We start from the raw sequence: 21,386 nt of genomic DNA, 5'->3' as shown, positions 1-21,386 counted from the left end.
TAGCGAGATCTGATAGGCTCTTGTTTCGATGGTAGGGATGTAATAACGATCAGACATGTATAAAAATGCTGAGAATTAGAGAGCGATAAGCTATTGCTTGAGAGTACACTCTGCGAAGAAACGAAGAACACGCGGACGACCGAACTCACAATCGGGATTTCTCAGATTTCATCTTTCTCGCAATAAACGTTATTGCACAAAAGAGAACATTGAGAATATTTCAACCTTACTCATCCCGTGCCGGCCCGCCTGTGGTAAATTCCACCACAAGTACACATTTAATGAACGAGTTTATTGATTTTACTGAACACGTTCAGTGAGTGAATGAATTTTTTCATTGATTTAATTCGGTTATGATACATTCAAATACAGTATATTAAGAAACAGTGATTTGTTATATTAATGAATCCAATTATTGGTTCATGAAAAATATTCAATATCATATTCGTCAATTAAAAGTTCATGGTATCAATAAATTTTAAGTCAATGAATGTCATTCATTGATGCTACGAACACCATTTTTTTTTCAGTATGCGTTGATTGTGAACTGATTAATGATGATACTTGTTATCGCTGATTCACTAGAAGCAAATAGCAGATATATTATTATCACGAATTCTCTTGAGATCGACTTCCTGTCAACCAGTCCGTCAGTCAGTTAACGTTTGGAATCGCCACTGTCCAACGGTTTGAATTACAAAACAAAAATAACACAAATTGCTCTAAAGCAATTTTAATTCACTCGTATTGCGTTGTTTGTATAATTCGAATTGTCATGATTGAAGTGCTGTTTCTTTCAAATAAAAGATCGTGATTTGTTCATAAGTGATTCATTTATATGTATTCGATATGCAAAATTGCTATACAGTGACTTGGCATCAAGACTTTACTGACAATATGAAACAAGTTAATATGTTTTAGTTTTTATTTTACCGTATTACTTCATTAATATAATTTTTGATAATTGTTAGATTTATACACATGTGTTTGTTAATGATGAAGAAAACAATAAACGCTGCGTTAATCTTTTTTCTTCTTGTGGATCAAATGCTACATATTTTTGGAAATGTAATTGTATTACGCAAAACATTGGATCACAGAAGACAAGTAGCATGTCTCACAGAAAATGATGGTAGCGCTCTTATATGGAATGACGAATTAATTTCACAAATGTACCAAATCGGTAAGTTGTTACAAAAAACAAAATATTTTTATAGCTTCGTAGCAGCAGAGTAAATATGTTTAAATAAATATGCTTGGTAAAACATTTTTTATTATCACAAGTATACTAAAATTTTATTGCATATTAAAGTTTTGATAATATATAGTTAATTTATTAATTATCTATTTGCAAAGCAATTTTTTATCACATCACTCTTGATAATAAATTTATCATAGACACGTAATTATTTCAGTCTTATCGCATAAAAATAAATTCAACAATAAAGAAAACATAAACTGTAAAATGAACGCTAACGAAGATTGTTTAAACTCATGGACAAAACAATACTGGAATATTACATACTCCTTTAAGACACCTATGGCTCCAGTATTTGATGAACGATGGGAAGGTAAAAATCTTGCAATATGTTAATATGAAAAATATTACGATATTTACAATTACAATATCATACATTGCATATCGATGGTAATCACGCATATATTTATAGTATTACTTCATGTGTTTTAAACTTTTCAGAATTTACAGAGTATTCAAATAAAAATGTATATGATCGTATAGCATTTGATTCTTTACCAACTTCCGCAACAGCGCTTTCGTTTTCGGTTCGTGCATCCAGTGATGTATATATATTTCTTTGTAATAGTAAAAATTATAGGACAGATTTTTGTTATTGGATCGTAATAGGCGGGTGGAAAAACACGTTATCTGTTATACGAAAATGCACAAGAGGAGTGCCTGTACCCGGACAATATACCGTGCAAAATTCAAAATGTGCACAAAATCAAGTTGAATTTAGAGTAAGATATATGTATTTTCCTAATTAAGATCGCACTTTTATATACACAAATATGTGTTAAACATCATGTATTCTAAAAATATCTAATTTTGCCAATATGTTTCACAGACATAAAAACAAAATGTTATATAATATAAATATAAGACTAAAAATACTTAATTCAAAAATTATTTATTACAAGAATATCGAACATAGAGACGATGAGTTAACTACGAGTTGACATATAAACGTGAACTCATACTGGCAAAGTTTGATTGTTTAACTTTATAATACTCTGTACACATTTTCACTAGCTTAAGAATAGGATAAAATTAAGAAATTTAAATTCGCGGAAATTGACATCAAATAAAAAACTAACAATTAATATAGCATAAACCATTGTCCACAACTGAATGGCGATCTTTTGTAATTACGTGGGATTCTGCAATTCGAAATATTACCGTTTACGATACTGATAAAATGATTATGACATATGTGGACAAAGAAGAACGTAAATTATCCGAAATTCTTCCGCACATAGATTATCAAGTATTCATTCGAAGCAATCCAAGTATGTTACTTCGCTTTCACCTATGTAAGTAAAATTTCAAACTTTTAGTCAATTAAGATAGTTTCATATAGAACAATAAGATAAAAGAAAATTTATTTAGAAATATGTGTTTCAGACCATTTTCTGCATACAACTATCGAGGGTGCAACTTTAACAAGCCCCATCTTTAAACTCAACGATACAACGATATGCATACAAATGTTCATTGGTCTTTGCCCAGAGTGCGATGCACATGTATTCCTACGTGATTCCACAAGTAATGAAGTGTTGGAAATGGTAACAGCAAAAGGCTCATCGAAGACTGCGATTTATGGTTTACCTACATGGCAATCTGTTAAAATCGAGAAAAATCTTCCAACGACTAAAAGCGTGGTAATCCAATTAATTCCTAAACTCAACATGTCTAGCGCCAATCCGTTGTGGGCCATAGCGAATGTTCAACAATGTCCAAATGGTACGAAAGCTTTTATTTTTTTAACCTCAAGTTCTGTCTGGAATATTCGTAAATGTTAACTTCCTGCGCTTTGCATATTTGTTCATTATTTTTAAATAACATCTGGCAAAAAGTATTTTGTTTTTTATAAAATTTATTTATTTATTTTATAGAATATTGGAAACGGATATTTACTTCTAAAGTGGGATCAAATAACTATGTTTGGCCAAATATGACGTGTCAAAAATTGTTTTATGATGAACATACCATCGTGAGTTCTGCATCTTCCGTTAGAAACAATATAAAAGATGGTAAATAGATGCAACTAAATAGTTCTATTATGATATAATTTATAAATAAATATAATATATTTTTGTTTGTAATCTTTATGCAAATAATATGCCACGTAAGTAAAATTATTTTGAAACAAATAAAATTATATTGTCTCTCTCAGATGATACTAATTGTAATAATCATACTTCAATGATCGGACCGAGATGTTCGATATCTTGCGAAAACAATTTTATGTTTGATTATCGCGCGTCCTGCAGGAGTGTTGTAATCTGTTACAAAAACGGTTGCACGTGCCCTCCTGGTTTTATAGGATCTGAATGTACTGACAGTGAGTAATATTCATATACCTAATACTATAAAATTTGTTATTTGTTGTTTACACAAAACTTGTATATTTAATATTAAATGTATAAATAATATTAATTGTATTTTAAGTATTTAATATCATCAATTGTTTTTTTCAGCTTGTGGATTAAACAAATATGGTCATAATTGCAATAAATCATGCGGCTCGTGCGCTAAAGAAATAGATCACGAGGGCAATTTTTGTAACAAAATAACTGGTTTTTGTTATGGAGGATGCAAGAATACAAAAAAATTATACATACCACCTTTGTGTCATACTGGTAAACATTTTTAACAACACATAGTATGTTACTCTTACACTTAAAGATAAAATATTTATTTATTATTATGATAAAGCATAATGAACTATATGCTAATAAAAAATAAATTGATTTTTTAAGGCATAGACACATCAGTGGCACTTGTTACTAACTATACAAACCAGACGAGTGTTCAAGTCACAATTCCTATGACATGGAAAGACGAATATGAGGAAGCAACAATTTTTTATTCCTTTATCATTCAAGTAAATAACGTTGAATATTATGCTTTATTAATATTCTGGATAGTAATAACTATTTCTTTACTTGTTAATAATTAAGTAAAATTTGCAACGTTAATATTTCCGAAGTAATATCTTTTGAAAAAAAAGGAGCAACAACTTGACAAGAATCTTAAAAGCTTTTATGTCTAAAATCGACTCAACGGCAATAAAGAGCTGTAAGCAATTTTATAATTTATTTCTTACAGGGACAATTTAATAATTATTATGTTCAGAAATCCTGGAATAGAATATTTCCAAATACAACGCATTTAATAGGAAATTTTGCAGATTTAGAAATTGGTACCACTTATCTTATCAAATATGGCTTACAAATTGAAAAATCAACAGTATACAGCGATTGGCATAGTGTCGAGACTGATTGCATTCGTAAGACAATATTAATTAAAACTGTGCAAAATACAATATAATGCCTTTTAAAAATGATTTTTGATGTAATGTTTTTTTATAAATATGATATAATATAATCAAATATATTATAAATTTTTAAATTACCACATAATATTTTTTTTTGGTTTGTATTTTGAATGCAGAATAACGCAGATGTTTAAATTTTCCATAATACGATTAATAATAATATACAAAGAATAAAGTATCTACATATGTAAAGTGTCCTATTATACACGCAAAAACAAAATTATTATTTATACTTTTAGTGCTAGTAAACTTCTAATCAGCATGTTAGCTTTTTTATAAACCTTTGTGTGCATTGTATAAAGTTTTCTGTAATCTTTTAGCGATTCTACTCTTCGATATAACGCTCGGGGAAACAAACCTAACAATTAACTGGCAAATCAACGAAAATGTATGTAGATATTTTGTTAATTACTTTCTGTACGTTTAATTCAGAATTCTTTCAAACAAACTTTCGATAATCTTAGGTTTCCCTACGCCAGCAATCGTGTCCGCCAAACTGGTATCGTCTGGAAGTGCAACATAATAATACCGTCGTGCATGTCGTTAATGAATCAGCTATGCATTTTCCTTATGAAGTGTCATCTTTAAAACCGTACACTTTATACAACGTAATCATATTTCGTAAATATTTAAAACTATTTTCCCAGGAAATACGCACGCATGAGGGCGGTAAGTTTGATTAAGAGTACATATGCTAAGAAGTTAATTTACATATGAATAAAATTCAACTTATTTATCTGCTGCAAATATATTTCACAAATATCAACAGTACCAACTCCAGTGTTAAATTTTCGAGCAATGTCGCAATCCAGCGAACAAGTTACCACAATTAATCACTCTGATAATATTACTCTAATGTGGCAGGAACCAAGTCTACCAAATGGAGAAATAGTGCGATACGACGTAACTGTAAAGGTAAAAATGTTTACACATAAATATATACTTACACATATATGGATGGAGCTTATTATACATATATGTAAGACAATTTTGATTTAATATTACGTGTTTCTATTCTTAACGAGCTTTGAATGTATTGTACATACATGTATATTATTTTTAATACTAGGTTAAAACATACATCGGTTGTATGGACATGGAATTACCTTCACCAAATAATCACATTATCGAAATATCTACAAAAAACACAACTATCACTATTTCGAATTTCCATCCGTATGCGTATTACAGCGTCAGTGTTACAGCTTTCAATTCGAACTATGGCAGCACAGCAATAGAGACAATTTTCCAGACAAATGAATCCGGTATATGCACATTCCTATCATTTATTACTAATATATCATTGTTGCTTCATGTAAAATATAATAAATTAATCTTTTAAACTATTATTTATTAATTTTTATTAATGTTATATTTGCATTAAAACATTTACAATTTAGATTATTATATTTTTAATACAGTCATATAAGAATCGCAAGCTATTTGAATAAAAAATAATTAAAAATTATTATTAAATTCAAAGACAATATATTTTTTCTTAATAATAATGTTATTGTATATTATATATATCTGATATTAATCGTAAAATTACGTGAAATAATTGACATATACATAAATATTTATACAAAATTTTATTGTATAAAATAATAAGATCAATTTTATAGATATACCGACGGAAATCTTTAGCCAGTTGATATTACAAGGGCAGATATTATCATGGACCATACCTGAAGATTGCACAACGATTACAGGACCATTAAAGGCTAAAATAAAAATATACGGTATTAGTGATCTTGTGAAAAATTTTAGTTTTACAGATTGGACAAAATCCTATTTTTATGATTTAAAACACATAATACCGCAACTTCACGGTGCTGAACGATACGTGGCAAAAGTTTACGTAATAAGAGATTGGAAGAGCTCAGAAAATGCTTCCGCTTTTCAGAAATATGAATTTGAAACTCCACCAGCAGGTAAAATTTGAATTTCTCTCAAATTGTATGATAAATTCTTTTTACAAATTTAAACAAAGCAAAAGTGTTATCGAAACAATAGCTCCGCCTCAAATAACTAATCTGGATGTTGTGGAGATTGATACTCGCCATACACCCGCGACGATATATTTGAGATGGCAAAGCCCACTTCCACCTTTCAATGGAAAGTTGGATTATTATGTCATTCGAATATGTGACATGTATTATAGGACACCTTGCCAAAACTTTTCCGTTCAAGTAAATAAAAGCTGTGATTTGTGGAACGATTACATTTGCGGTTCTGTAAAAAACTGGTCTACAAATTTTCAAATTCAAGTAAGAAACTAATACTTTTAACATCTCTACATAATAACATCGCGCGCGCGTCTTTATTATTCTGTGTAATATAGAAGACAAAAATAATATAAAATTTAATAAATTTTACATAAATAAAATTAATATAATATTAAATTTACTTTACAGATTTTAACCTACAATATAAATGTTACTCAACCCAGTGTTCCCGTTAATGTTACTAAAGCAATGTTGAATAATACAAGTAAGATTTTATGTTCAATAAAACTTGAAAAGCTGTCAGTTTATTGTAAATTTTTAAATGCGTTTCAAATTAAACGTAGACTGCAGTTAAAATTCTAATTTTTATACATAATAATATTTTACTATTTTTGCGTTTCAACTAATACATTCATGCTATGAACACTTTTTATATCATTCAAATGCTAACAAAAAGTCATCATTATCATTATTATTTAATTGAAATTAGAAGAAATCATGAACAATATATAAGTTTATGTAATTACGCATATATTAAAAATTATGCTAATTTTTGCTCTAACTAGATAAAAATAACAATCATAATTTTTCAGTACCGGATACACCTGAGAATTATACTTTTACAATCAACAACAACAGCATAGTTGATGTAAGATGGAATCATCCTTGGAAGACAGGTAGTCATTTACAAAATTTTAACATCTGGTTAGAAGAAATTTCTTCAAATCTGACGATGCGTGTTTTCCAACCATCGGTTTTTAAGATGCAGAAGTATACGGTGACACATTACATGCGTTATTATAACAAGCAATTATATTTGTTCCCATCAACGTTATATCACATCCACATTCAAGCTGTGACAGTTACGGATAAAGTTAGCGCAGTTAATACCGTGATAGTTCAAACACCTACCGCCATAGATTTCGATGGCAACGTAAATATCACGATGCAGGAACCTAATTCGACGATTTCAATAAGTATACCGCCGGTCGTGAATGAGACGCGCAACAGCGTGATGCATATTCTGGTGAAAGGATGTAACTTTTGCGAGCAATATTCAGAAGTGCCCGAGATACTACAAGCGGAAATAAACATGGATAAAAATGCTTGGATGCAAGCCGCTGAAGGTTCGGTATGTACATACAATTACAATACGCGTAAATGTTATACTTTTAGAATGTTTAAGAAAATAATAAACTTTCAGTAATAATAAAATAATAAAGAAACAAGTCCAGCTGTTAGAACAGCGAGAGATTTGTTTTACGTATATAGCTAAGTAAAAAGTTTATTGCAACATACATCATATAATTACAATCTTGGTAGCATATATCTTTAAAACAAAATATGTTTGATGTTTCTCTTTCAATTGACAGATCAGCAAGTTCGCTAATAGTACGTTTATTCTTGGCAACAAAGAAACTTGTGGCCGTGTTACGAATTGCTCATTAAAATCTGAAGGATTATATGAAATAGCAATTATTATAACCGAAGAAAATTTAATTATCAAACGGATTATGTTCACAACATCGATCCATAATTTTTCTATCGAAGTTCCATCACAGTATCACAAAGCGTATGTGATATGCCCCATTATAACATGTCTGGTTTTGATAGCCGTCACTTTCTATTTTTATCGAAGGTAATAATTTTTCTTTCATTTTTCATAGAATAGTATTATTATCAATTTCGTGTATTTTTTAATATCAAAGTATAAGTGTTTTAAATATAGAACTGTATATATGCTAGCTTAAGTTTCACATAATATCGATTTTTTAATTACATTTCTGTTATAATCTGTTAATTTTAATAGAAGAAAGAAGCAGACGGCTAAACAGTGCACGTCGCAAGATGGGATAGTTTTGTCGCCGAATATCAGAAATTGCGTGAGTGAAGACTGCGTAGATGAAACGACATCCGTAATATCAACTTCGAAACAGATTCGAAATAAGAGCGAAGAAGAATCTAACACCATCCCTATTGAGATTTATGAGAATACCAGAATTCTCTCTGCTAATCTCTCGACTGCTTCTGACAGGCAGCCTTTATCTTTAGCAACTATTCCGGAAATGCCACTGATTGCTATTGAAAATGACGATGAGAAGAAGGAAACAGCATCATTAGTTGAAGATAAAGAATTAAATCATTATGAGATAATGCGATAATGAGATAATTACGCTAGATAACATAATCCCAATTTCAAGACAAACAGAAAAAGAAAGATCTCTGATTTTGTTTTGTTGAATCCTTGGTTTATCGAACCATTTCTGATATTTGCAAACTTGATATTTACGTGATAAGTTTATTTTAACTGACCTAAGATTTCTATCATATAAATATACAGAACAATTTGTGTTTTGTGCAAATAATATTTTTTATATAAATATTCTTTATATTCTACAGCTATTGATCGCAATCTATAATTATACATATACAATACAATTATTAGTATATACATTACAATTATACATATACAATACAGCAATTAAAAAGTTATCTTTTAAAAAAAATATTTAAAAAGCACCAAGTACATGTATCTATCAAACAAATTGTTGCATACATACAATACAGTGCTATTTTAATTAATACAATATATTTCCAAGAAATTAATTTAAAAAGTTAAATCTAAGATATAACTTTTCAGTATTGATTACAATTATTTTTTATAGAAAAAAAACTTCTGTACATAAAAATATTGATTTAATATCTTATTATATTACTAAAAAAAATTATTAATGGAAAAAAGCTTGACATCCTGATTTTATATACTATTAATTATTTATTTGATATATTTTTCTGACAGATACATGCACTTGTTTTTCACTTTAATTGACAGACTTATGTACGAGTCTTTTCTTACCTTTTTTTCAAACAGATAATTTTTTAGTAGGATAAAATGCCTTACTAGAGGATATCATTTGTATTTGTTTAAATTCTGATCGAATAAGATTGTTAAAAATTTGGAAAAAATACATTTTACACTCCTTCTACTGTTACTTGGTTACATTCTTGCGCAATTTGCAATAATATTTTACTTTGAGGAGTTATAAAATTATTTCTACAGAGAGACAATTCCTTACCTCGCGTAAAATGGGTTCCTAATTCTGAGCAGGCTATAAGTATAAATAATGAATAGGAAATAAAATAAACTTTTAACACAATTAATTTAAAAAAAAAAATGTATTGCTAAAAAATTGAATCACAAGTTTGAAAAAAAAAACATTATTTGTGCAAAAATAAAGTTAATAACTTTGAGAAAACAGCAAATTTAAGTGACAGAAACATTTAAAATTTGATTGCAACATAAGAATTAACATAATTAAAAGTAAAATACTCACATCAAGCAATCTCCAATCTCAAATTAGGAATTCAATATCTGTCTGCCAACATAACTTAACTCTAAATGGTAGTGAGATATTTTTGAAATCATACATAAAAAACGTACTTTAAACTATTTTCTAACATAAAGATTATTAAAATATCTCTTATCTTGATTACGCAGTAGAATTGCGCAGGGGACTAAAAAGAAGTTTCTCTTTCTCGAAATCAGAAAATTGAAAACAGCGTGGTCAATGTACGTGATAGCGCGATTTCACAATGGTTATTCGCCGTATCCTTCCACACTAGTTACAAGAGTCAGTTGCAGAGTGCAGCTTTTAGGAGCTGAGAAAAGCGTCTACTAGGAATTAGGCAACCATTCCAAATACGGGCACTTTACCTTATATTATGTCCTTCTCAAATACACGTTCAAAAGCAATGTACACATTATATATAATAAATATCGATTATTATAAAAATCGAGTAGTTTTGTTTTGACAACTGTTAAAAGTGGACAAGGTTATGTTTGTTTGCAACCATGGAAAAAGAGCAATATCGGTCAGTGATTCGATTCCTTTTTTTGGATGGGAAGAGGTGTAAGGAAATCAAAGTGAAGTTGCATGTCGTTTATAAGGACCATGCACCTTCGATGACTACCATCAGATATTGGTTCAATGAATTTAAGCGTGGCCGAACATCCGTTTTTGATGAAGAGCGCTCAGGTCGTCCGATTGAGGTAACTACGGAGGATATGGTCAACAAAATCCATGATATCGTGTTAGCAGACCGCCGGGTGAAGATCAGAGAGATTGCTGACATTGTAAACATCTCAATTGAACGCGTACAAAATATCCTACACGAAAAATTGAGCATGAGAAAGCTATCGGCGAGATGGGTGCCGCGTTTGCTCACAGTGGAACAAAAACGGAAACGGAAACGAATCGCATGACAACTTCGAAGCACTGTTTGACTGGTCGAATTACGCTACGAATTGCTGTATCATCCACCCTATTCTCCAGATTTGGCTCCCTGCGATTTCTATTTATTTTTATTGAATCGATTAGTCCTCATATATATCATTGGGGGCACTACATTTCCAAAGATGCGCAAATCGCATCTGCGACTTCGGAATATTCGAGAATAGAATATTCTAGAAAGAGTGCTCGAGAACGTTCGAAGACAGGGAGGGGGAGTATATAAAGGAGTGCAAAGAGGCCAACAAGGCTTTATCGGCTCTTGCTAGTAGAGAAAAAAGTATTGAGATATAAGTGCGAGTGGTTTCACAGCGTAAAGGACTTCGCTTAGGGAAAGCTCCGTTAATCTCAGAGGCAATAAAAGACTTTTGCCAATCAATTGTTAACTAACCGGTCAATTTTCCAAGAAGGACTTTGGATAAGGGCTGGCCAGTTACGAGTTAAAAGAAATATGTTTATTTCTACAAAAGCTAAGTCTAGTGGTTGAGACATTTATCTTATCTGTGCAAAATTGAGTTGTTCCTAACGGACATTCACGTTCATCATTTGTTCATCAATAAATATATTAATTGTTGATCGTTAATTAATTATCTAATTAATTAACAATTAAATTTATCAATCTTACAATAGTGTGAGACGGATACAAGATAGATTACTTCAACGCAAATTTTCTTGTCATTATTGTGTTCGCTCAACTTAGATTGTCATGACTAAAATACAAATTGTTTCCATCAATATAAAAAATCGTGATTTGTCCGTCTAAATATATCTGATAAGCAAAACTGTTATCGCCTAATAACAAAGTATCAAGATTTTCTGTGACAAGATAAAACAACCTGATAAATTATAGTGTTTATTTTGCCATATTATTCCATTAATATCGTTTCTGATAATCGTTCGACTTTTAAAAAGCGCAAATGTGTTTGTTTACAATAAAAACAACGACAATAGCCGCGTTGGTGTTTTCTTTTCTTGCGTGTCAGGTGCTACATATTTTTGGAAATGTAACTGTATTACGCGGATCACCAAATTCCCTCAAAGTTAGATCCTTAAGCTGTATCACAGAAGATGATGGCAGCGCTTTAGTATGGAATAAACCAAATCAGAACTCTGAAAGACTTGAGCGTAAGTTGTAAAAAAAAATTTGTTTTACATTTTTGTAGCAAAATAGATATATTATTTGCAAATTTAATAAAAGATTTTTTATTATTATAAGCATACTAACATTTTACTAAATATTAAAATTTTATTAATGCCTTCTAAATATTCACTTACAAAACAATCTTATTATATTATTCGTAATAATATATTTACTGGTTTAGAAGTTAACTACTACTACTACTACTACAATATTTACTGTAAACACGCAATACACTTTCAGGATTACCTTTACCGTTATTGACAGAAACAGACATAAATTATCAACATATTAATAATCATGAAAACATAAACTGTAAAATGATCCCTTCGGAAAAATGTTTCAACTTATGGGGGACAAAACACTGGAGTTTTACCCATTCTTCAAAAACGCCAATGGCTCCAGTATTTGATCAACGATGGGAAGGTAAGAATCTTGTAGTTTGAAAAATGTTACAATATTTACGAAAAAAGTATCACAAAGTGTATTCACGTGCATCAAACATATTTATAAAATTATTTTAAAAACTTTCAGAATTTGAAGAATTTGAAGAACATGAAAATCCTTCTAAATTTAAATATGTAGATGTTGGTTCTTTAAAAACTTCCGCAGTAGCGCTTTCATTTTCAGCTCGTGCACAAAAAGATGTGCATATATTGCTTTGCAAAAGCAAAGAATATACGAAAAACTTTTGTTATTGGATTACAATAGGCGGTTGGAACAATGCATTGTCTGTCATCCGAAAATGTCCACAAGGATTGAATTGTCTGACAAATGGTCGCGATACATGGTCAAACATATCATGTGCAAATCAATTATCTTTTGAAGTAAGATACATAAATTTTTTATAATAAAAATCATACTTTTACATAATTAAAATATTTTTGTATATATTATATTCTCAAAGAACACTAATCAATGCTTCTTATACGTCATATATATCTGTATATATTGTTACGATAATGATTTAAAAATAGAACACAATCAACTAATTTATTTCTAAATTTCATATACACTCATCTAATTAAAAATTAATAATTATTACAGCACACTCCATTATCTGCCAGCGAATGGCGATCATTCGTCATTACGTCAAATTCTGCGACTCGTAATATTACCGTTTATGATACGGATAATATGATTATGACATATGCGGACAAAGAAGAATTAAAAAAAAACAGAATAATTGAAAGATTGGATTATCAAGTATTTATTGGAAGCACTGATAAAATGTTATTCCGCTTTCATCACTGTGGGTGAAAAAATTCTAAACTTTCAGTTAATTAAAATAGTTTCATATACAGCGATAAGAAAAAAAAAATTATCCACAAATACCTATTTCAGACGATTTTCTGCACACGACTACTACAGGTGCAAACTTAACGAGCCCTATCTTAAAAGTCAACGGTACAACGGTATGCATACAAATGTTTATCGGTCTCTGTGCAGAGTGCGATGCACAAGTATTCTTACGTGATTCTACAAGTAATGAAGTGTTAGAGATGGTAACAGCAAAAGGCTCATTAAAGCCCGCAATTCATGGTTTGCCTACGTGGCAATCAGTCATAATCAAGAAAAATCTTACATCGACTAGTAGCTTAGTTGTTCAAGTGATTCCTAAACTTAGCACAATCACCTCGAATCCACTGTGGGCCATAGCGAATGTTCGCCAATGTCCTCCAACTGGTAAAAATCTTTAACTTCTAGTTCTTTTATACTTATAAACATTAATTTCTTGCTTTGCATATTCGTTACATATTGCTAATTTATTTCTTTTTAGTATCTTGGAGAGTGAGTTCTGTTGTTATTAAGCAAGATTTAGTGAAACAAGATAATTTGGAAGATTTTCTAACATGTCAGAAACTGTTTTATAATGAACATACCGTTGTGAATGCTATACAATTTGCTAAGGAAGATGTTGCATTAGGTAATAATTAAACATTTGTCTTGATACATTTTTAAATAAAATTGTCATCATTATTCATAAAATATTTATGCATTAAATTATGGTACACAAGTAAAATTATATTATATAAATAAGATCACACCTTCTCTCAGATGAAAATTGTGAGAACGGAAAGCTAGGACCGCAATGCTTATTTACTTGCAAATATGGTATGTTTAATCGCATTGATTGCAAGGAAAATGCAATTTGTTACAAAAACGGTTGCACATGTCTTCCAGGTTTTTCAGGATCCACATGTTCTAATCGTGAGTAATGTATAATATTCTGTTGTTTGTTATTGTTATTTTTTTATTTATACACAAAGCTTGTATACATTTAACAGTATTAATTGCTTTCTTTAGCTTGTGGACCAAATAAATATGGACATAACTGCAAAAAAACGTGCGGTTCATGCAAAAAAATTAATCCTATGTCTGCAATTAGTTCTGTGGAATCAAATCTATGTGACAAAACAACTGGCGCATGTCTTAAAGGGTGCAAAGTAGAAAACGAAAAATTATACATACGCCCTTTGTGTAAAACTGGTAACATTTTTCGATATGTAGTATGCCAATTTCAAATTATATTTAAAGATAAAATATTTATCATTATTGAGATAATTTATAATGCTCTAATGCAGCGCTCGGAATTAGTTGCACATTTCGAGCCGATTCTGGAGACGACGCCTCCTGTCCCCCCACTACCGCCCGGCCGCTGGCGGCCGAGCCGCCGATAGCTCTGGTTCAGGAGCGTTTTATATTAGAAATAGGCTGGATTGTTTAGGCATCTCTCAGGAAATCGTAACATTTTCTTCACTACATAAATAATGTTTATTTTCATTAATACATAATATATATATATTTAATTATTAATGAAAATAAACATTATTTATGTAGCAAAGAAAATATTACTATTTTTTGAGAGATGCCTCAACAACCGAGCCTATTTCTTATATAAAACGCTCCTGCGCCAGAGCTATCGGCGGCTCGACCGCCAGCGGCCGGGCGGTAGTGGGGGAACAGGAGGCGTCGTCTCTTAAATTGGCCCGAAATGTGCAACTAATTCCGAGCGCTGCTCTAATGCATAATATACTATATACTTTCTCAAGCCATAGACGCTTCAGTCTTGCCTGTAATCAACTATACAAGCACTACGAATATCCGAGCCACAGTTCCTATAACATGGAAAGATGAATACAAGAAAGATGAAATTAAATATATCTTTTACATTATAGAAAAAGTAAGTAAATATTACACCTTTTAATATTTTAAGCGATAAAATTTTTTTAGACTTTAATAATTAAACAAAATTTAAAATAAATACTAGCATTTCAAAAACAATATTTAAAAAAAAGCAAAAACAATTTAAAAATTGTAAAAGTTTTTTTATCTAATATTATTTAAAAGAAAAAAGAAGGCCATATACAATTTTCCAATTTATTTTTTACAGCAACAATTAAATGAACAAAATTGTATAAATATTTCTTGTTATTACTCAGAATGGAGTAATATACTCCCAAATACGACGTATGTAATAGGAAATTTTGAAAATTTAAAATCTAATATTGAATATAAAGTCCGCTACGTGATACGTGTTGGAGATTTGTCAGTAAGAAGCAATTGGCAAGAAGCTGAGACTGATTGCAATCGTAAGTTAATATTTATTATATGGTAATAATTATGGTAATAATCCAAATATGGTCATAATTGCAATAAATCATGCGGCTCGTGCGCTAAAGAAATAGATCACGAGGGTAATTTTTGTAACAAAATAACTGGTTTTTGTTATGGAGGATGCAAGAATACAAAAAAATTATACATACCACCTTTGTGTCATACTGGTAAACATTTTTAACAACACATAGTATGTTACTCTTACACTTAAAGATAAAATATTTATTTATTATTATTATGATAAAGCATAATGAACTATATGCTAATAAAAAATAAATTGATTTTTTAAGGCATAGACACATCAGTGGCACTTGTTACTAACTATACAAACCAGACGAGTGTTCAAGTCACAATTCCTATGACATGGAAAGACGAATATGAGGAAGCAACAATTTTTTATTCCTTTATCATTCAAGTAAATAACGTTGAATATTATGCTTTATTAATATTCTGGATAGTAATAACTATTTCTTTACTTGTTAATAATTAAGTAAAATTTGCAACGTTAATATTTCCGAAGTAATATCTTTTGAAAAAAAAGGAGCAACAACTTGACAAGAATCTTAAAAGCTTTTATGTCTAAAATCGACTCAACGGCAATAAAGAGCTGTAAGCAATTTTATAATTTATTTCTTACAGGGACAATTTAATAATTATTATGTTCAGAAATCCTGGAATAGAATATTTCCAAATACAACGCATTTAATAGGAAATTTTGCAGATTTAGAAATTGGTACCACTTATCTTATCAAATATGGCTTACAAATTGAAAAATCAACAGTATACAGCGATTGGCATAGTGTCGAGACTGATTGCATTCGTAAGACAATATTAATTAAAACTGTGCAAAATACAATATAATGCCTTTTAAAAATGATTTTTGATGTAATGTTTTTTTATAAATATGATATAATATAATCAAATATATTATAAATTTTTAAATTACCACATAATATTTTTTTTGGTTTGTATTTTGAATGCAGAATAACGCAGATGTTTAAATTTTCCATAATACGATTAATAATAATATACAAAGAATAAAGTATCTACATATGTAAAGTGTCCTATTATACACGCAAAAACAAAATTATTATTTATACTTTTAGTGCTAGTAAACTTCTAATCAGCATGTTAGCTTTTTTATAAACCTTTGTGTGCATTGTATAAAGTTTTCTGTAATCTTTTAGCGATTCTACTCTTCGATATAACGCTCGGGGAAACAAACCTAACAATTAACTGGCAAATCAACGAAAATGTATGTAGATATTTTGTTAATTACTTTCTGTACGTTTAATTCAGAATTCTTTCAAACAAACTTTCGATAATCTTAGGTTTCCCTACGCCAGCAATCGTGTCCGCCAAACTGGTATCGTCTGGAAGTGCAACATAATAATACCGTCGTGCATGTCGTTAATGAATCAGCTATGCATTTTCCTTATGAAGTGTCATCTTTAAAACCGTACACTTTATACAACGTAATCATATTTCGTAAATATTTAAAACTATTTTCCCAGGAAATACGCACGCATGAGGGCGGTAAGTTTGATTAAGAGTACATATGCTAAGAAGTTAATTTACATATGAATAAAATTCAACTTATTTATCTGCTGCAAATATATTTCACAAATATCAACAGTACCAACTCCAGTGTTAAATTTTCGAGCAATGTCGCAATCCAGCGAACAAGTTACCACAATTAATCACTCTGATAATATTACTCTAATGTGGCAGGAACCAAGTCTACCAAATGGAGAAATAGTGCGATACGACGTAACTGTAAAGGTAAAAATGTTTACACATAAATATATACTTACACATATATGGATGGAGCTTATTATACATATATGTAAGACAATTTTGATTTAATATTACGTGTTTCTATTCTTAACGAGCTTTGAATGTATTGTACATACATGTATATTATTTTTAATACTAGGTTAAAACATACATCGGTTGTATGGACATGGAATTACCTTCACCAAATAATCACATTATCGAAATATCTACAAAAAACACAACTATCACTATTTCGAATTTCCATCCGTATGCGTATTACAGCGTCAGTGTTACAGCTTTCAATTCGCACTATGGCAGCACAGCAATAGAGACAATTTTCCAGACAAATGAATCCGGTATATGCACATTCCTATCATTTATTACTAATATATCATTGTTGCTTCATGTAAAATATAATAAATTAATCTTTTAAACTATTATTTATTAATTTTTATTAATGTTATATTTGCATTAAAACATTTACAATTTAGATTATTATATTTTTAATACAGTCATATAAGAATCGCAAGCTATTTGAATAAAAAATAATTAAAAATTATTATTAAATTCAAAGACAATATATTTTTTCTTAATAATAATGTTATTGTATATTATATATATCTGATATTAATCGTAAAATTACGTGAAATAATTGACATATACATAAATATTTATACAAAATTTTATTGTATAAAATAATAAGATCAATTTTATAGATATACCGACGGAAATCTTTAGCCAGTTGATATTACAAGGGCAGATATTATCATGGACCATACCTGAAGATTGCACAACGATTACAGGACCATTAAAGGCTAAAATAAAAATATACGGTATTAGTGATCTTGTGAAAAATTTTAGTTTTACAGATTGGACAAAATCCTATTTTTATGATTTAAAACACATAATACCGCAACTTCACGGTGCTGAACGATACGTGGCAAAAGTTTACGTAATAAGAGATTGGAAGAGCTCAGAAAATGCTTCCGCTTTTCAGAAATATGAATTTGAAACTCCACCAGCAGGTAAAATTTGAATTTCTCTCAAATTGTATGATAAATTCTTTTTACAAATTTAAACAAAGCAAAAGTGTTATCGAAACAATAGCTCCGCCTCAAATAACTAATCTGGATGTTGTGGAGATTGATACTCGCCATACACCCGCGACGATATATTTGAGATGGCAAAGCCCACTTCCACCTTTCAATGGAAAGTTGGATTATTATGTCATTCGAATATGTGACATGTATTATAGGACACCTTGCCAAAACTTTTCCGTTCAAGTAAATAAAAGCTGTGATTTGTGGAACGATTACATTTGCGGTTCTGTAAAAAACTGGTCTACAAATTTTCAAATTCAAGTAAGAAACTAATACTTTTAACATCTCTACATAATAACATCGCGCGCGCGTCTTTATTATTCTGTGTAATATAGAAGACAAAAATAATATAAAATTTAATAAATTTTACATAAATAAAATTAATATAATATTAAATTTACTTTACAGATTTTAACCTACAATATAAATGTTACTCAACCCAGTGTTCCCGTTAATGTTACTAAAGCAATGTTGAATAATACAAGTAAGATTTTATGTTCAATAAAACTTGAAAAGCTGTCAGTTTATTGTAAATTTTTAAATGCGTTTCAAATTAAACGTAGACTGCAGTTAAAATTCTAATTTTTATACATAATAATATTTTACTATTTTTGCGTTTCAACTAATACATTCATGCTATGAACACTTTTTATATCATTCAAATGCTAACAAAAAGTCATCATTATCATTATTATTTAATTGAAATTAGAAGAAATCATGAACAATATATAAGTTTATGTAATTACGCATATATTAAAAATTATGCTAATTTTTGCTCTAACTAGATAAAAATAACAATCATAATTTTTCAGTACCGGATACACCTGAGAATTATACTTTTACAATCAACAACAACAGCATAGTTGATGTAAGATGGAATCATCCTTGGAAGACAGGTAGTCATTTACAAAATTTTAACATCTGGTTAGAAGAAATTTCTTCAAATCTGACGATGCGTGTTTTCCAACCATCGGTTTTTAAGATGCAGAAGTATACGGTGACACATTACATGCGTTATTATAACAAGCAATTATATTTGTTCCCATCAACGTTATATCACATCCACATTCAAGCTGTGACAGTTACGGATAAAGTTAGCGCAGTTAATACCGTGATAGTTCAAACACCTACCGCCATAGATTTCGATGGCAACGTCACGATGCAGGAACCTAATTCGACGATTTCAATAAGTATACCGCCGGTCGTGAATGAGACGCGCAACAGCGTGATGCATATTCTGGTGAAAGGATGTAACTTTTGCGAGCAATATTCAGAAGTGCCCGAGATACTACAAGCGGAAATAAACATGGATAAAAATGCTTGGATGCAAGCCGCTGAAGGTTCGGTATGTACATACAATTACAATACGCGTAAATGTTATACTTTTAGAATGTTTAAGAAAATAATAAACTTTCAGTAATAATAAAATAATAAAGAAACAAGTCCAGCTGTTAGAACAGCGAGAGATTTGTTTTACGTATATAGCTAAGTAAAAAGTTTATTGCAACATACATCATATAATTACAATCTTGGTAGCATATATCTTTAAAACAAAATATGTTTGATGTTTCTCTTTCAATTGACAGATCAGCAAGTTCGCTAATAGTACGTTTATTCTTGGCAACAAAGAAACTTGTGGCCGTGTTACGAATTGCTCATTAAAATCTGAAGGATTATATGAAATAGCAATTATTATAACCGAAGAAAATTTAATTATCAAACGGATTATGTTCACAACATCGATCCATAATTTTTCTATCGAAGTTCCATCACAGTATCACAAAGCGTATGTGATATGCCCCATTATAACATGTCTGGTTTTGATAGCCGTCACTTTCTATTTTTATCGAAGGTAATAATTTTTCTTTCATTTTTCATAGAATAGTATTATTATCAATTTCGTGTATTTTTTAATATCAAAGTATAAGTGTTTTAAATATAGAACTGTATATATGCTAGCTTAAGTTTCACATAATATCGATTTTTTAATTACATTTCTGTTATAATCTGTTAATTTTAATAGAAGAAAGAAGCAGACGGCTAAACAGTGCACGTCGCAAGATGGGATAGTTTTGTCGCCGAATATCAGAAATTGCGTGAGTGAAGACTGCGTAGATGAAACGACATCCGTAATATCAACTTCGAAACAGATTCGAAATAAGAGCGAAGAAGAATCTAACACCATCCCTATTGAGATTTATGAGAATACCAGAATTCTCTCTGCTAATCTCTCGACTGCTTCTGACAGGCAGCCTTTATCTTTAGAATGAATAACTTTTTAAATAATGAATTAACTTTTTAATTAATTAACTTATTGAATAATTAATTAACTTATTAATTAACTTATTAATTAACTTATTAATTAACTTATTAATTAACTTATTAAGTTATTAATTAATTATTGAATGTGTTTGCACTTCGCGCCTGCATTGCGCGTCACCGGGCTTCCGGAACTTTCCGTGGGCCTTCCAGTGCTTTGCGGGATCTGCGCGAGGCGCTTGAGAGACATCTTCTTCCGGACCGACACTCGTGCTCCGGCGGATTGAGGAGCTGGGCGTCGAGGGTCGGGGCCGGGAGGGAGACCTCCTGTTCGCGAGAGGCGAGAAGAGAGCTCTTTCTCCATTCGCAAACGTTAACCCGTTTAGCACGCGCGGTAC

General features: G+C 30.3%; 2 protein-coding genes across 3 annotated transcripts; both read left to right on the top strand.

The window, feature by feature from the left end:
- Positions 1-21: 21 nt before the first annotated feature.
- On the top strand, positions 22-12,047 carry LOC105677103 (uncharacterized). Of its 2 annotated transcripts, none has more exons than XM_067359111.1 (21): positions 22-316; positions 531-1,183; positions 1,416-1,571; positions 1,700-1,980; positions 2,349-2,553; positions 2,645-2,983; positions 3,136-3,273; positions 3,417-3,584; positions 3,721-3,882; positions 4,003-4,127; positions 4,352-4,532; positions 4,901-4,968; positions 5,045-5,249; positions 5,350-5,495; positions 5,650-5,845; positions 6,206-6,514; positions 6,597-6,850; positions 6,998-7,073; positions 7,402-7,940; positions 8,182-8,447; positions 8,619-12,047. In XM_067359111.1, the coding sequence occupies exons 2-21, from the start codon at positions 982-984 to the stop codon at positions 8,968-8,970; spliced, it is 4,368 nt and encodes a 1,455-aa protein (XP_067215212.1). In that variant the 5' UTR covers positions 22-316; positions 531-981; the 3' UTR covers positions 8,971-12,047. The 2 variants fall into 2 exon arrangements, with proteins under 2 accessions (XP_067215212.1, XP_067215217.1); XM_067359116.1 differs by having other exon boundaries at positions 22-687; positions 972-1,183.
- LOC105670171 (uncharacterized) lies at positions 11,999-21,104 on the top strand. Its single transcript, XM_067359103.1, has 22 exons — positions 11,999-12,222; positions 12,479-12,661; positions 12,770-13,062; positions 13,283-13,487; positions 13,580-13,921; positions 14,016-14,162; positions 14,294-14,446; positions 14,543-14,725; positions 15,289-15,419; positions 15,630-15,828; positions 16,144-16,268; positions 16,493-16,673; positions 17,041-17,108; positions 17,185-17,389; positions 17,490-17,635; positions 17,790-17,985; positions 18,346-18,654; positions 18,737-18,990; positions 19,138-19,213; positions 19,542-20,074; positions 20,316-20,581; positions 20,753-21,104. Exons 1-22 carry the CDS (start codon positions 12,015-12,017, stop codon positions 20,997-20,999), a joined length of 4,650 nt encoding a protein of 1,549 aa, XP_067215204.1. The 5' UTR covers positions 11,999-12,014; the 3' UTR covers positions 21,000-21,104.
- The last annotated feature ends 282 nt before the right edge of the window (positions 21,105-21,386 follow it).

This window comes from Linepithema humile, chromosome 1 (assembly GCF_040581485.1).
Source record: "Linepithema humile isolate Giens D197 chromosome 1, Lhum_UNIL_v1.0, whole genome shotgun sequence".
NCBI lineage: Eukaryota > Metazoa > Arthropoda > Insecta > Hymenoptera > Formicidae > Linepithema > Linepithema humile.
This window is presented reverse-complemented; position numbering and strand designations above follow the sequence as displayed.

What these genes read in the sequence shown, in the direction of transcription:
- LOC105677103 (XM_067359111.1), top strand. Translation starts at nt 982, where the DNA reads ATGTGTTTGTTAATGATGAAGAAAACAATAAACGCTGCGTTAATCTTT. An exon ending in TTCACAAATGTACCAAATCG is followed by an intron (nt 1,184 to 1,415) that starts GTAAGTTGTTAC and finishes TAATTATTTCAG; the next exon opens with TCTTATCGCATAAAAATAAA. An exon ending in AGGATCTGAATGTACTGACA is followed by an intron (nt 3,585 to 3,720) that starts GTGAGTAATATT and finishes TGTTTTTTTCAG; the next exon opens with CTTGTGGATTAAACAAATAT.
- LOC105670171 (XM_067359103.1), top strand. Translation starts at nt 12,015, where the DNA reads ATGTGTTTGTTTACAATAAAAACAACGACAATAGCCGCGTTGGTGTTT. An exon ending in AGGATCCACATGTTCTAATC is followed by an intron (nt 14,447 to 14,542) that starts GTGAGTAATGTA and finishes TGCTTTCTTTAG; the next exon opens with CTTGTGGACCAAATAAATAT. An exon ending in CTACAAATTTTCAAATTCAA is followed by an intron (nt 18,991 to 19,137) that starts GTAAGAAACTAA and finishes TTTACTTTACAG; the next exon opens with ATTTTAACCTACAATATAAA.